Source organism: Saccoglossus kowalevskii, chromosome 1, assembly GCF_978046115.1.
Source record: "Saccoglossus kowalevskii chromosome 1, keSacKowa6.1, whole genome shotgun sequence".
Lineage (NCBI taxonomy): Eukaryota > Metazoa > Hemichordata > Enteropneusta > Harrimaniidae > Saccoglossus > Saccoglossus kowalevskii.
The window spans coordinates 1,318,889-1,334,806 of NC_140641.1; the positions used below are offsets into that span (position 1 = coordinate 1,318,889).

At 33.1% G+C, this 15,918-nt stretch overlaps 1 protein-coding gene across 2 annotated transcripts in view; it reads left to right on the forward strand.

Annotated features, from left to right (window-relative positions):
- LOC102805680 (leucine-rich repeat and calponin homology domain-containing protein 2-like) overlaps positions 1 to 15,918 on the forward strand; it is a 210,610-nt gene that overhangs the window by 60,155 nt on the left and 134,537 nt on the right. For both annotated transcript variants that reach the window (XM_085498287.1, XM_085498289.1), the window contains exons 3-5: positions 3,871 to 4,000; positions 12,108 to 12,213; positions 13,859 to 13,995. In XM_085498287.1, the coding sequence (XP_085354413.1) occupies positions 3,871 to 4,000; positions 12,108 to 12,213; positions 13,859 to 13,995 (373 nt within the window). The remainder of the gene's footprint in view (positions 1 to 3,870; positions 4,001 to 12,107; positions 12,214 to 13,858; positions 13,996 to 15,918) is intronic.

The following is a 15,918-nucleotide window of genomic DNA, read 5'->3' on the forward strand; positions in this document are numbered from 1 at the left end:
AAGTACTCGTTTAGCGATTAGATACAAGATGACTGAATGTCAATAAATTCAATGTTAAAAAATCATCATAATCAAGCCTCAGCTTTTGGATCCATATATATTATGTTTGAACTATATTACTATAAACAAAACTATATTTCTTAAATTTGAAAACTAACTGGGACTATGCCATGCATGGTTTGTTCTCATTGATTTTATGTTGTCCACTGATGTCACACCTTTGGATCGTTTGGAAATGCATAAATTCTCACACTACTACTACACCCATTGCTGCATCCGCCAAAAATACAGCATTTAAAAAAAACACTGATCAAATAATATATATCCTTAAAGTGCCAGGCTGTGCAATGTCCACCCTCACGTTTCCCATTTTAGATCTGTGCCCCACTGAAATGGGCAATTATTGATTTTTTTTGCTGAAAATGATTACTCCGTATCCAAGTAAATTTGAGATATTTCCCGTGCTTAGCCACGCCCACCTATCCTGAAACGGTCGACTGTTTCCGGATTTCCGACTCTCGCCAAAAGTGTGCCACCAAATGCTAAAATATGAGAGGAACCCTGGGCCGTACTTTTATATCACTGTGTCATCCAACATACATATTTTTTGATCGGTGTTTCTATTTTTATCTATTTAGGGGCCCAAGCCCAAAGGGCGAGGCCCCTATTCTTATTGTTCGTTTTTTTCTTCTTCATCTTCTTCTTTCTTCCGTAACTTTTTTCGTCAAGCCGTTTGAGAAAACCGCTGAACGGAATGGTCTGATAATGCTCTATACTGATAGTCCCTAATGTGATCTGGTGCAACATGCTTTCAGAATTTCGATTGGTCAATTAGTTTGGCAGCCATATTGGATTGAAATAAAACCGGAAGTGGCTGTTTGACCACTTTCTGAGGGTCTAGGCGTCTCGATTTTTTTATGTGTAACTCATGTGTAATAGATATCAGCAATAAAAACTTTAGCGGTCTTGTGACTTTTCCTGCCATTTTGTTTTTCCTAAAAACGGCAAAAAACACTTAAAAATCTTCTTCTTCAGAACCACCAAATAGAATGCTCTCATATGTAGTATTTAGCTTCTATATATGAATCCCATTTATGTTTGAAAAATTTATTGTGATTGGTCACATGGTTTGGCTGCCATTTTGGGTTTCTTCTAAACAGGAGGTAGTTTTTTTACTCATGCCACACTTGAGGGATTATTTTCAATATTGCTGTATGGCATCTCTATATCAAACTCTTTCAAAAACCTAAAGATTTCAGATCAGTCACATGGTTTGGCCGCCATCTTGGATTTTAAGCAAAATTGACCAAAAGTTTGAGCATTTGTTTCTCAGAGGTGATTCAACCAATATACTAGATGTTTTTATATTTACCATGTCTAGCCTTAGCTCCATATGAGAAAAATAATATTATTTTGATCAGTCACATGGTTTGGCCGCCATCTTGGATTTTATGAAAACAAATCTTGTGCAATTACATGTGTTGTATTGGTCCGATTTGGCTAAAATTGTATATGTGCATTCTACTCTTGGGATGCATTCTTTCAACCGAATGGCACGTGGCTGGGTTTTGTCGCTGGGTGCCTAAGGGGGTGGGGGCTTCTAACCTCATTAATATGCATAACTTATATATCTCAAGCACTGTTTGAGTTAGGAAAATGAAACCTGTGTTATCATGACAACATTAAACAATTGATTTCATTAAAATAACAGATTACCATATATGGTCATGTGAACTCATTAATATGCATAACCATTATATCTCAAACACGGTTGTAGTTAGGAAGATGATTCCTGTGTTATCATGACAACAGTGAACAAGAGATTTGATTAAAATAACAGATGACCATATATGGTCATGTGAACTCATTAATATGCATAACCATTATATCTTAAACACTGTTGCAGTTAGGAAGATGAATCCTGTGTTATTATGACAACAGTGAACAAGAGATTTAATTAAAATAACAGATGACCATATATGGTCATGTGAACTCATTAATATGCATAGCAGTCATATCTAAAACACTGTCGCAGAGCAGGACATGTAACAAGTGTCATTATGAAGACATTGAATGAAAGATGTAACTGACATTAGAAATGGCTATATATGATTATGTAATCTCATTATTGTGCACAAGAACATGGCTCATTATATATCCTGAAAACCACATTTCGATAACCAAACCAGGTAAATACATGGTACCAACTTCATTTCGATAATTCATGTTACTGATAATTCAAGCTACCTGATTGTCTAACATGTGACCTCATTAATTATGAAACAGAATCTTGTCAGCTTGGGCCCCGGTGACGCCGCTTGCGGCTTTAATTTATTTTATTTTTGATAGAGCGAATTTTTAGAAGTTGTTTTCACAACAAACATTTATGATGGTTAAACGTTGTGTTGTGGGCGGTTGCAGTAATGCGTATAGTCATAGTGTAAGTATTTACACGTTTCCAATTGATCCGAAGGTGCTAAATCGGTGGACGAAAGCCGTGAAAATAAAGCGAAAAGGTTGGGATGGACTTCCTCCTCATAGCATCATATGTAGTGTCAACTTCACCTCAGATTCTTTTTTTCGAAAAACTGTTCTTGTCCATGACAAAACAACTAGGTTTTAACGAGAAACGCCGACAACTTGAACCTGGCGTAATACAAAACATTTTCGAAAAAATAGATTCCGAACAAGCCCATGATCACTGAGGCGGATTTCAGAAAGGAGAGAGACGTTGATTAAGTGTTTCAAATTATTTGATTTTCTTTGCGGTTCTGATTATCGCTTAATAGTGACCACCTGTGTTATGTAAAGGGTAGCGACACGCTCACCCATTACAACAAATTTATTTCTACGCGACAGTCATTTATTTAGTAACTGTGTTTTGTCGTTTTTTTTTTATTATTTCTCTATTTTATTAATCACCATAATTTAATGTTTAGAATGTCAAAATATGTTCTCTTTTTATTTTAATTTTGAATGTGTTTTTTTACGACCACGGTGACTAGCTACACCAGACCGGACATATTTCGCATCTGACTCAACCCCATGCAACAAACTTGATAATATGTGTTCATTATGGTCCATTCTTCGTCAACGAACAAGTACATAAGTGGCAATTTAGTCAAAGACGAGAAAACAGCACAAGAAATTTGTCTTATTTACACGTATTGGCAATGCAAGCTACCCAGCAACTTCCCCTTCTGATGTCACAGGGGGAATTTCTGTATGCAAATGAGAAGCTAATGAGGAGCTTCATTTTAAAATACACAAAAATTTGCTGTAGACTGAGTTTAAAACGCATTTTTTCACTTAAAAAAAATAATTTATGTTTAGAAACATAAAAATTAATAATATTTATGTGTCAATGGATAATTTTAGATGTGAAAATAGCAGCCACTTCACAGGCACTTTAATAGTGTTATAAAAGTATAGGACAAGAGTGTGTCTTCCTCTCAATTTTTTGGCATTTGGTCGCGTACTTTTACTTCGGCTAGATCTAGAAAGCCGAAAATAGTCAACTGTTTTCAGGATAGGTGGGCGTGGCTGCAATACGAGAAATACCTCAAATTTACTCAAATATGAGTAATCATTTTCAACAACATAAATCAATATCTGTCTATTTAAGTGGAACACAAATCCAAAACAGAAAATGTGATGGTGGGCATTTCACAGGCACTTTAAAGATACTGACAAATACTGTAGCTATTGTTAACTAAACACTCAGTTGCCTCCAATGGCTTCAGTGTTTACCAGTCCTGTCAAACTTTATAATGCTCGTATTGTCAGTCATGTGAGAATATCTCAAAATGGACTGTAGAGGGCACATTCTTTATTTGAAATTTTTAACCATAAATCTGCTTTTCTTTGCAGTCGGAACCAGTTATCCAGTTTACCTGTACATATTTGTCAGCTTCCTCTTTTACAAGTTCTTATTGTCAGCAATAATAAATTAGTATCCATACCAGAAGATATTTGTAAACTAGAACACTTAATGTATCTTGTAAGTATTGCCACATTTTCTCCCTGCATCTTGTGATTTTGCTAAAATGTTTCTGTATACTAGGGTAATTCCGATGCTCTGAAGAGTCTACAAGTTTGATGACATCATTGACCCGCAATGTACAAGTGTGTTATATGTCCTGCGATTGGCTGATGTAGTCACTTCTCTGCCAGCAAGACAAGTCTGCATGCTATACTGATTCTGCCAATATTCAAAATTGCTTTTTTTTGGGTCTTTGGTTTATTTTGCAATGAAAACATATGAAAGAATTGGCAATACATTCTATACATACAATTATTCTACATATGTTAATAAAATATTTAGGCCGGAATAAATAAGTCACATCTGTGAAGAGGTGCCAGGTTAGGCTGGCCCTAAATTTAATCCCAAGTTAGGCCACCCTAACTGCAGTATGAACAAGTGCCAGATTACATAATTGCCATCATCCTTGACGATTCAAATTAGCTGGGAGAACTACAAAACGTTTTTAGGTAGGGAGACTATTATTTGCATACTTGTTTTCATCTTCAAATTGTGACTAAATGACTACAAAAAGACCCGGGAAAGTATTTGTTTTTGGAATTGCCTGACTTCAAGCTTTTAAAAAGTTTGTTTTTCATGCCCGTATCTGCATTCTACAACGCGTTACTCAATCAAAGGTGAAAAATTACTTTTTCTGTAAAAAAAAATAATTACGCATTTATGCTGGTGATAAGAAGTTTTTTTTTTACTTTTCCTAGTTGTTCAATAGTCTAATAAATTGAATGTGTCTTATCAGTTTTATTCAAGCAATGCATTTTAAAAAGTAGTGTGCTGAATTTTAATTTCTGTTTTAGTCGCATTGCCCTCAACTCAAACCACAACACGTTAGTAAATAATCCTTGAAATAGTTTGTCTGAACACATTCAAGTTCCTCTCATTGTCACCTTAAAGCTGTGAAAAATTGGTGTTAATCTGACGACATCAATTATATGTTATTTTTTGTTAAAGACCTTGTATTTTGAAAAAAATGAAGTCACAGCAACGATTTTCAAGCTTGTTTATCGACACAATCGATTGGTTTTACCATCAAGGTTTGTTTTAACATGTGTAGGGGCATTCAAATGTGTAAGGCTATTGGAAACCAGAAAAATAAAGAAATGGGATAGCTATATTTGGATAAAATCGGCAGATGAAAACACCAAAATCAATGATTTTTTTCAGTGGCTGTGTGACCTTGTGTCTGACACATTCATATGCAAATGACTAATCTGTGAAACAAACAGGGGCGGAGACAAACCACTCAAATGTTTGGAAACACTCATTGTCTGTGAGAAAGCTACTGATAACACATCCTAACATTGCTTTGTCTTGAGTTTATCTTTGAAACTGATAGGCACACAGATTAAACCTGTGTTGTTGATTTTGAAAAACAGGACTGAGGCTGCCTTGCTTCCCTTCAGAAAATCAACATTTTAACCAACTTACATGACATTCTATGTTATGTTGACTTTATCATATGAAAGTTTCATCAATTAATAAATAAATCATAATTTTCAACACAAATAATAGTCTCGCTACCACCATTTTGATGATGCAAACTAAGTCTTCGTTGGGATTCCAAAGAAAAATAGGCTGACCTAAATTTTGACATTTTGTATAATTTTTTTCATTCAACACACAAACAATTTGAGTAGGCCTTAGGCACGCTAAATGTGAAATGGTGGATGGACGTTTCGGCTCTGGACATTTCGGCTCGGACCTTTTGGCCAAGAGTTTCGGCCAGGGCGAACGTTTCGGCCCGTGGCTCTCTTCTATAAAATAAACGATCTCCAGTACTCAGTGAGTATGTGAAATTAGCGTTACAAGTAATGTTGCCGACATTAGTGAAGCCATACAGAAATATCTCCAAATCTCATCTAGCAAACATAGGTGGTAACATATAACGTTTTACCACTTTTATTTTATTGTTAATATATGTGATGGACATAAGAGGACACAATGACTTTCTTTCTAGTGAAATTCACACCTATCGTTATAAGTGTTGAAATCCATTATTTCATAACAATAAGTGTTGACAGTATAAGTTTGTTCACAGAAATTAATGAGCTGACTAAGGTAAATGTTGTTGGCAAAGATAATGACGTAAATACATTAGGAGTTCGTGTTTTGATACAATGTATGGCGGTAATTGTGTGTCAACTCGGTTTATTCTGGAGTGGAAAGTGATTTTTTGGCCAGAACAGAGACTATGTATAATAATAATAATAATAATTTATTTACCTAGAAAATATTTCATACAATACTCAAAATTGTACATGCAGTCTAGGTAAAATGGAATCTGAAATAGCTTAAAAGCTAGTCGAGTCAGATCCCTGACATACCGGTAACTTGAATTTAATGACTTAAGTTAAGACTGACAGTAGGTTACACCTCAGTATATTTCAAATAAACAAATATGATAATATATATATATGTATATACATACATTTATAGTAAATATTAGTTCTATTCTAAATACTCTGACATTAAATTTTCCCGTATAGTATTTTTGAATGTAAGTTTTTGTTTAGACCTTAAAGAAATTGATATGCTGTTCCAAAGTTTGGCCCCTAAATAAGATATTGCGAATGTCCCCGCTACTGTGTTCATTCTCGGTACAAGTAAATCATTTCGACATCTTTGTCGTGTTCTATATTTATGATGTAAATACTGCAAATTATATGTTGACATTGATTGTGGAAGATTCTCATGAGTTATATCATACATAAAACTTAAAAGTAATGACTTATGAAGTTTAAAAATATCAAGAATTTGGAGAGTATTAAAAATTGGTGGAGCATGCGCAGTAAAGTCGGAAAACGTTATAATTCTGGCTATCATTTTTTGTGCGGTATGTATAACTTTAAGATTTGACGGGTATGTACTACCCCAAACTTCTAAACCATAGGTGATATGAGGCTGAATCAACGTTTTGTATAACAAAAGGAGAATATGCCGTGGGACATAATGTCTTAATTTTAAAAGAATACCCGTCTTTTTCCTAATAGTTTTATTGATCTTTGAAATGTGATTATCCCAGGTCAGATATTTATCAATTTCCACCCCTACGAAAGTTGCTGATTCAGTCTCATATACTTCGTTGTTTTTTATGGACAGGGCACCTCTTACTGTCACACACATACGCCTACCACTGATGATCATATATTTTGTTTTTGAACAATTGATAGTCAACTTATTTGCATCACACCAGTGTACAACACTGTTTAAATGTTTGTTAATAATACGCAAATCAATATCTGCCCCTGGTGAAAAAGAATGAAACAAATTGGAGTCATCAGCAAAGAGTCTAAAGTTAAAAAAATTTGTAGAGTTTGGGAAATCATTAATGTAGAAAAGAAATAAGGTAGGGCCAAGTACTGAACCTTGTGGTACACCACATGATATAGGAAGTTGCCCAGATGAAACACCATTTGAAAAAATGAATTGTGATCTATCTTCTAGATAACTTTTAAACCACTTATTTGGAAGCCCTTGTATACCATAATGACCCATTTTTTCCAGCAAAATTGTATGATTAATAGTATCAAAAGCTTTTGTAAAATTGATAAATATTCCAATAGTTGGCTTGGTATTAAATATTTCTGTAAACAAATCTATGCCGACATCGCATAATAGACGATGTGTTAAATATTTCTGTAAACAAATCTATGCCGACATCACGTAATAGACGATGTGTTAAATATTTCTGTAAACAAATCTATGCCGACATCACGTAATAGACGATATGTTAAATATTTCTGTAAACAAATCTATGCCGACATCACGTAATAGACGATGTGTTAAATATTTCTGTAAACAAATCCATGCCGACATCACGTAATAGACTAAGTATTAAATATTTCTGTAAAAAAAATCTATGCCGACATCATGTAATAGACTAAGTATTAAATATTTCTGTAAACAAATCCATGCCGACATCACGTAATAGACGATGTGTTAAATATTTCTGTAAACAAATCTATGCTGACATCACGTAATAGACTAAGTATTAAATATTTCTGTAAACAAATCCATGCCGACATCACGTAATAGACAATGTGTTAAATATTTCTGTGAACAAATATATGCCGACATCACGTAATAGACTAAGTATTAAATATTTCTGTAAACAAATCTATGCGGACATCATGTAATAGACGATGTGTTAAATATTTCTGTAAACAAATCTATGCCGACATCACGTAATAGACGATGTGTTAAATATTTCTGTAAACAAATCTATGCCGACATCACGTAATAGACTAAGTATTAAATATTTCTGTAAACAAATCTTGGCTCACAAAGGCAATTTCGCCAACTCTGTGTTTTGTAGAACAAAAACGCTCATACAAATTGATTTGCACAGATTTTTAAAAATTTTATTAGAGTTGTTTCAGTTGTGGTACTCGATCCAGTTTCCAAAAGGAAAAGCGAAGTGACATTCGTGGTTTTGCTTAAATTTAAACAATTATCTCAACTTCATTTTAGACTTCAACCAGGTCCTTCAAAACTGTTTAGCTCCCAGACTATTTTGTCATTTCCTTTGAAATTTTCAGGAACAATAGTTCTGGTCTGGCAAATTTAAAGTGCGTCGTGTGGATTTATTGTTTCGAGGAGAAAAAAAAGAACCGCATTGTCAATCGGCATTAGCATTAATTACGAATCAATTTAAAAGTGTGAAACTTTTAGAAGGCATTGTGAAAAAACTATTCAATGGAAATACTACAAACGTTTGTTATATAATCCTAGTGAACATATGTTTTAAACAAGTCAAACTGTCATTTGATAAACCTATGCGTTCAGAAGTTAAATAGTTTTAAACACAATTTAATCAAAAACGGACATTTTCAACCCATTTTCGATATCATTAGCAAGCATAAATAATTGCATAATACTGTTGAAAAGCTTTCATATGGTGTATAACATGACAAAACTCATTTGTTAGTAGTGTTATTTATTGTTTAAAATTCCTATAAATCATAGTGCAGTGCCGCCTTAAATCATAGTGCAGTGCCGCCTTAAATCAATTGTTTGCAGATGTTCTATGTATTATTTTAACATAAGTATTTTATAAATAACGAGGACTGTGACATTCATTTTTTGTTTTTTCTGTTCTATATTTTTTTAGTTGTTGATTAAAATTGTCTTCTTATGGTGACTACAACTCAGACTTTTTTTTATCTGATCACCTTAAGTTTGGGAATTTTATCAATCACTATAAAATGTCAACCAAGCTCAATTTTAATGTTATTAGCATGTGTAATTTTAATGATATGCAATATCATGCTGTATTACACACTAATGACTGTTATGCAATATCATGCTATATTACACTCTAATGACTTGTGCTATATCATGCTATATTACACACTAATGACTGTTATGCAATATCATGTTATATTACACACTAATGACTTATGCAATATCATGCTGTATTACACACTAATGACTGTTATGCAATATCATGCTATATTGCACACTAATGACTTATGCAATATCATGATATATTACACACTAATGACTGTTATGCAATATCATGTTATATTACACACTAATGACTTATGCAATATCATGCTGTATTACACACTAATGACTGTTATGCAATATCATGCTATATTGCACACTAATGACTTATGCAATATCATGATATATTACACACTAATGACTGTTATGCAATATCATGTTATATTACACACTAATGACTTATGCAATATCATGCTGTATTACACACTAATGACTGTTATGCAATATCATGCTATATTGCACACTAATGACTGTTATGCAATATCATGCTATAATACACACTAATGACTGTTATGCAATATTATGCTATATTGCACACTAATGACTTATGCAATATCATGCTGTATTACGCACTAATGACTGTTATGCAATATCATGCTATATTGCACACTAATGACTGTTATGCAATATTATGCTATATTGCACACTAATGACTTATGCAATATCGTGCTGTATTACACACTAATGATTTATGCAATATCATGCTATATTACACACTAATGACTGTTATGCAATATCATGCTTTATTACACACTAATGACTGTTATGCAATATCATGTTATATTACACACTAATGACTTATGCAATATCATGCTATATTACACACTAATGACTGTTATGCAATATTATGCTATATTGCACACTAATGACTTATGCAATATCATGCTATATTGCACACTAATGACTGTTATGCAATATTATGTTATATTACACACTAATGACTTATGCAATATCATGCTGTATTCCACACTAATGACTGTTATGCAATATCATGCTATATTACACACTAATGACTTATGCAATATCATGCTATATTGCACACTAATGACTTATGCAATATCATGCTATATTACACACTAATGATTTATGCAATATCATGCTATATTACACACTAATGACTGTTATGCAATATCATGCTTTATTACACACTAATGACTTATGCAGTATTATGCTATATTACACACTAATGACTGTTATGCAATATCATGCTTTATTACACACTAATGACTTATGCAGTATTATGCTATATTACACACTAATGACTGTTATGCAATATCATGCTATATTACACACTAATGACTGTTATGCAATATCATGCTTTATTACACACTAATGACTTATGCAGTATTATGCTATATTACACACTAATGACTGTTATGCAATATCATGCTATATTACACACTAATGACTGTTATGCAATATCATGCTTTATTACACACTAATGACTGTTATGCAATATCATGCTTTATTACACACTAATGACTTATGCAGTATTATGCTATATTACACACTAATGACTGTTATGCAATATCATGCTATATTACACACTAATGACTGTTATGCAATATCATGCTTTATTACACTCTAATGACTTATGCAATATCATGCTATATTACACACTAATGACTGTTATGCAATATCATGCTTTATTACACACTAATGACTTATGCAGTATTATGCTATATTACACACTAATGACTGTTATGCAATATCATGCTATATTACACACTAATGCCTGTTATGCAATATCATGCTATATTGCACACTAATGCCTGTTATGCAATATCATGCTATATTGCACACTAATGACTGTTATGCAATATCATGCTATATTGCACACTAATGCCTGTTATGCAATAATATGCTATATTGCACACTAATGCCTGTTATGCAATATCATGCTATATTGCACACTAATGACTGTTATGCAATATCATGCTATATTGCACACTAATGCCTGTTATGCAATATCATGCTATATTGCACACTAATGCCTGTTATGCAATAATATGCTATATTACACACTAATGACTGTTATGCAATATCATGCTATATTGCACACTAATGCCTGTTATGCAATAATATGCTATATTGCACACTAATGACTGTTATGCAATATCATGCTATATTGCACACTAATGCCTGTTATGCAATATCATGCTATATTGCACACTAATGCCTGTTATGCAATATCATGCTATATTACACACTAATGACTGTTATGCAATATCATGCTATATTACACACTAATGACTGTTATGCAATATCATGCTATATTACACACTAATGACTGTTATGCAATATCATGCTATATTACACACTAATGACTGTTATGCAATAATATGCTATATTACATTTTGCATTTCATGGGGGTCATTGAAATTATTGTAGTGTATGTAGTATTAATTGAGGAACACATTAGCTAATATTTCTGTGTTTATGTAATATTATTCTATAGTACTAGTAGACATTAAAAAAGCACAGTATATGTACATGTGGTATTATTTGAAGAACATAAAATGTAATTATGGGGGTGAGGTTTTAAAAATGTCCAGGAGGTAAAGAGCACACATGATAAATTTTAGGTCTATGTTTTACAATTACACTCAACAGATTTTGCTGTTCAACATGTGCAAAACATTTTAAAATGCATTCTCTGTTTTTTTCGGTCTATTTTATCTTGTCCACCAATGTAACAAGTTGTCTTTCTGATTTTATGACAAATAAATTGTTTATATATATACATGTATGCTAGTAATATAATAATGTTCTTTCTTATCAGGATACCAGTTGCAATGAAATCAATGCATTGCCATGTCAACTAGGTGACATGAAAAAACTTCGGAATTTAAATGTTAGAAGAAATCACCTTATAGCATTGCCTGATGGTAAGTTGAATTACAGCACACTACAATGTGCCTGAATCCATTACCATTATAAATAAATAAAATTAATAATTTTATGTCAAGTGCGTGTGTCTTCTTGATTAAGTCTCTGCCTTCACAAATTATACAATGATTCTTTTACTGTTGTAGCCAATATGAAACATGATTTCCTTCTTAGTTATGTTTAGTATGTATGAGAATTCAAAACAACATTGCATGGCAGTAATTATTATAGTCAATAAATGACCAATTATGTCAGATTGGAATTTGGCTAGTTCAAGACTCGGTATTTAATACGGATATATTTTGTTATGAAAGTGTATGTAAGATACATGTATACAATTATGGTATTTTCAAGATCAAAGTCAAGTTGTTTGTATACAGCTGAATGTTACCTCATCTCATGTCATTGCCAAGTCCTTCAAATCACACATAAAATTGATGTTTCTAATGCAACCTTATCATTTAAATAAAATTTGTTGTGAAACAAGTTGGGATTTGTTGAATGAACAATGGCATCTTATGTTTTCTGTCTTGTTCCTTCTCACTTTATACATCTTATATGTGAAAGCTGTAACTATTGATTTCAATACTTGGCTGCTTGTTACTACATGATGTCAGTGAATCTTTGTGTCTAAAGTATGTTAGTTGTAACCTCCCCAAAGTTGACAAGTGATGGTCCATTGTTGTAGTCTTCACTATCTCAACTTCTGCTTTAAATGACTTCTTATTAAATATTTGTTTATTTCATAAAAATATCTTCAATTCTCTGTTGTTTTTGTCATTTTTGATAAAAACTGCTACATTATATTATCAACATCTTCTTGATAACTACGGTAGCAGCCTGATTGCTTTGATACTTGGTATGTTTCTACCATATGTGTGTACATTACCCATAGTGCCAAACAATGTTGTAGCTGGGTATAGAGATTTGTAGGAATACCCAATGTATGGTCTTTGTGCAGCCAGTCCTTGGTTGTCATTCCAGAGAGATCACTAGACTATCATGATAATGCCTTATTGCTGAATCACTGATAGTTTCGTAAAATCTGTATTAGAAGCCGCATCCCGAATCAAAGTCGCACATATTTTTTTTAAACAATTGAGAACTAAAATTTCATTATTTCTCATATGTGTAGATGCTCTAATAGAAGCAGCATCCTATCTGTTGCATTGTACCATTTTAATATAAGTCGCAGCAACTAATACAGATTTTACAGTAGTACTAAATTTCTAATGTATACTGTAAAATCTGTATTAGAAGCCGCAACTTCTACTAAAATGGTACAAAGCAACAGAGGGGATGCGGCTTTTATTAGAGCATCTACACATATGAGAAATGATGAATTTTTGGTTCTCAATTGTACAAAAAGATTGGGTGCGACTTCTATTAGGGATGCGGCTTTTAATACAGATTTTACGGTAGTAGTAATAATTTTCTTCTAGTTGCTTGTGGTATATTTTGAACCACTTCTTGAATGAGTACACCCCTCCAACTTGTGCTATTCTGGCATTTTCAGTTGCAATTGTTAGTACCCCTTCAATGGTATGCTAATTGTCTGCATACTTGTACATGTACCAGTGCTTGGCGAGATGATTGTCACAAGCTTAACCTTTCAATTTGTACATTTATATCTTGTTTTTTCAGAGCTCAGTAAATCACAGTTAGTGAGCTTAGATGTATCCTGCAATAAGATCTCCTCAATACCTCCATCATACAGACAGATATCTACACTAGAAACCATCATACTTGACAATAACCCACTAACATCACCTCCAGCACAGGTAAGACATCTGCATCTTATTCCAGTAATGTTTAGTTTTATACTGCAATGTCAGAGTGGTCTTGTCAAGCTTACATGGGTAGGTGGAATACTTATAATTCTTCTGTAAGAATGGTGTAGAATCAAATGCTTATTGTTACATTACCTAGAGTGTCTGATAGCATAGATATATTGGATGATAAGCTTCTTATTGTTACATTACCTAGGGTGTCTGATAGCATAGATATATTGGATGATCAGCTTCTTATTGTTACATTACCTAGGGTGTCTGATAGCATAACTATATTGGATTATAAGCTTCTTATTGTTACATTACCTAGGGTGTCTGATAGCATAACTATATTGGATTATAAGCTTCTTATTGTTACATTACCTAGGGTGTCTGATAGCATAGATATATTGGATGATCAGCTTCTTATTGTTACATTACCTAGGGTGTCTGATAGCATAGATATATTGGATGATCAGCTTCTTATTGTTACATTACCTAGGGTGTCTTATAGCATAGATATATTGGATGATAAGCTTCTTATTGTTACATTACCAAGGGTGTCTGATAGCATAGATATATTGGATGATAAGCTTCTTATTGTTACATTACCTGGGGTGTCTGATAGCATAGATATATTGGATGATGTGATTCTTATTGTTACATTACCTAGGGTGTTTGATAGCATAGATATATTGGATGATGTGATTCTTATTGTTACATTACCTGGAGTGTCTGATTGCATAGATATATTGGATGATATGCTTCTTATTGTTACATTACCTAGGGTGTCTGATTGCATAGATATATTGAATAAGCCTCTTATTGTTACATTACCTAGGGTGTCTGATAGCATAGATATATTGGATGATATGATTCTTATTGTTACATTACCTAGGGTGTTTGATAGCATAGATATATTGGATGATGTGATTCTTATTGTTACATTACCTAGGGTGTCTGATTGCATAGATATATTGGATGATATGCTTCTTATTGTTACATTACCTAGGGTGTCTGATTGCATAGATATATTGAATAAGCCTCTTATTGTTACATTACCTAGGGTGTCTGATAGCATAGATATATTGGATGATAAGCTTCTTATTGTTACATTACCTAGGGTGTCTGATAGCATAGATATATTGGAGGATAAGCTTCTTATTGTTACATTACCTAGGGTGTCTGATAGCATAGATATATTGGATGATAAGCCTCTTATTGTTACATTACTGAGGATTTCTGATAGCATAGATATATTGGATAATAAGCTTCTTATTGTCACATCCAAGGGTGTCTGATAGCATAGATATATTGAATCACAAGCTTCTTATTGTTACATTACCTAGGGTGTCTGATAGCATAGATATATTGGAGGATAAGCTTCTTATTGTTACATTACCTAGGGTGTCTGATAGCATAGATATATTGGATGATAAGCCTCTTATAGCATAGATATATTGGATGATAGGCCTCTTATTGTTACATTATCTAGGGTGTCTGATTGCATAGATATATTGATGATAAGCCTCTTATTGTTACATTACGTAGGGTGTCTGATAGCATAGATATATTGGATGATAAGCTTCTTATTGTTACATTACCTAGGGTGTCTGATAGCATAGATATATTGGATGATAAGCCTCTTATTGTTACATTACCGAGGATTTCTGATAGCATAGATATATTGGATAATAAGCTTCTTATTGTTACATTACCAAGGGTGTTTGATAGCATAGATATATTGGATGATGTGATTCTTATTGTTACATTACCTAGGGTGTCTGGTTGCATAGATATATTGGATGATATGCTTCTTATTGTTACATTACCTAGGGTGTCTGATTGCATAGATATATTGAATAAGCCTCTTATTGTTACATTACCTAGGGTGTCTGATAGCATAGATATATTGGATGATAAGCTTCTTATTGT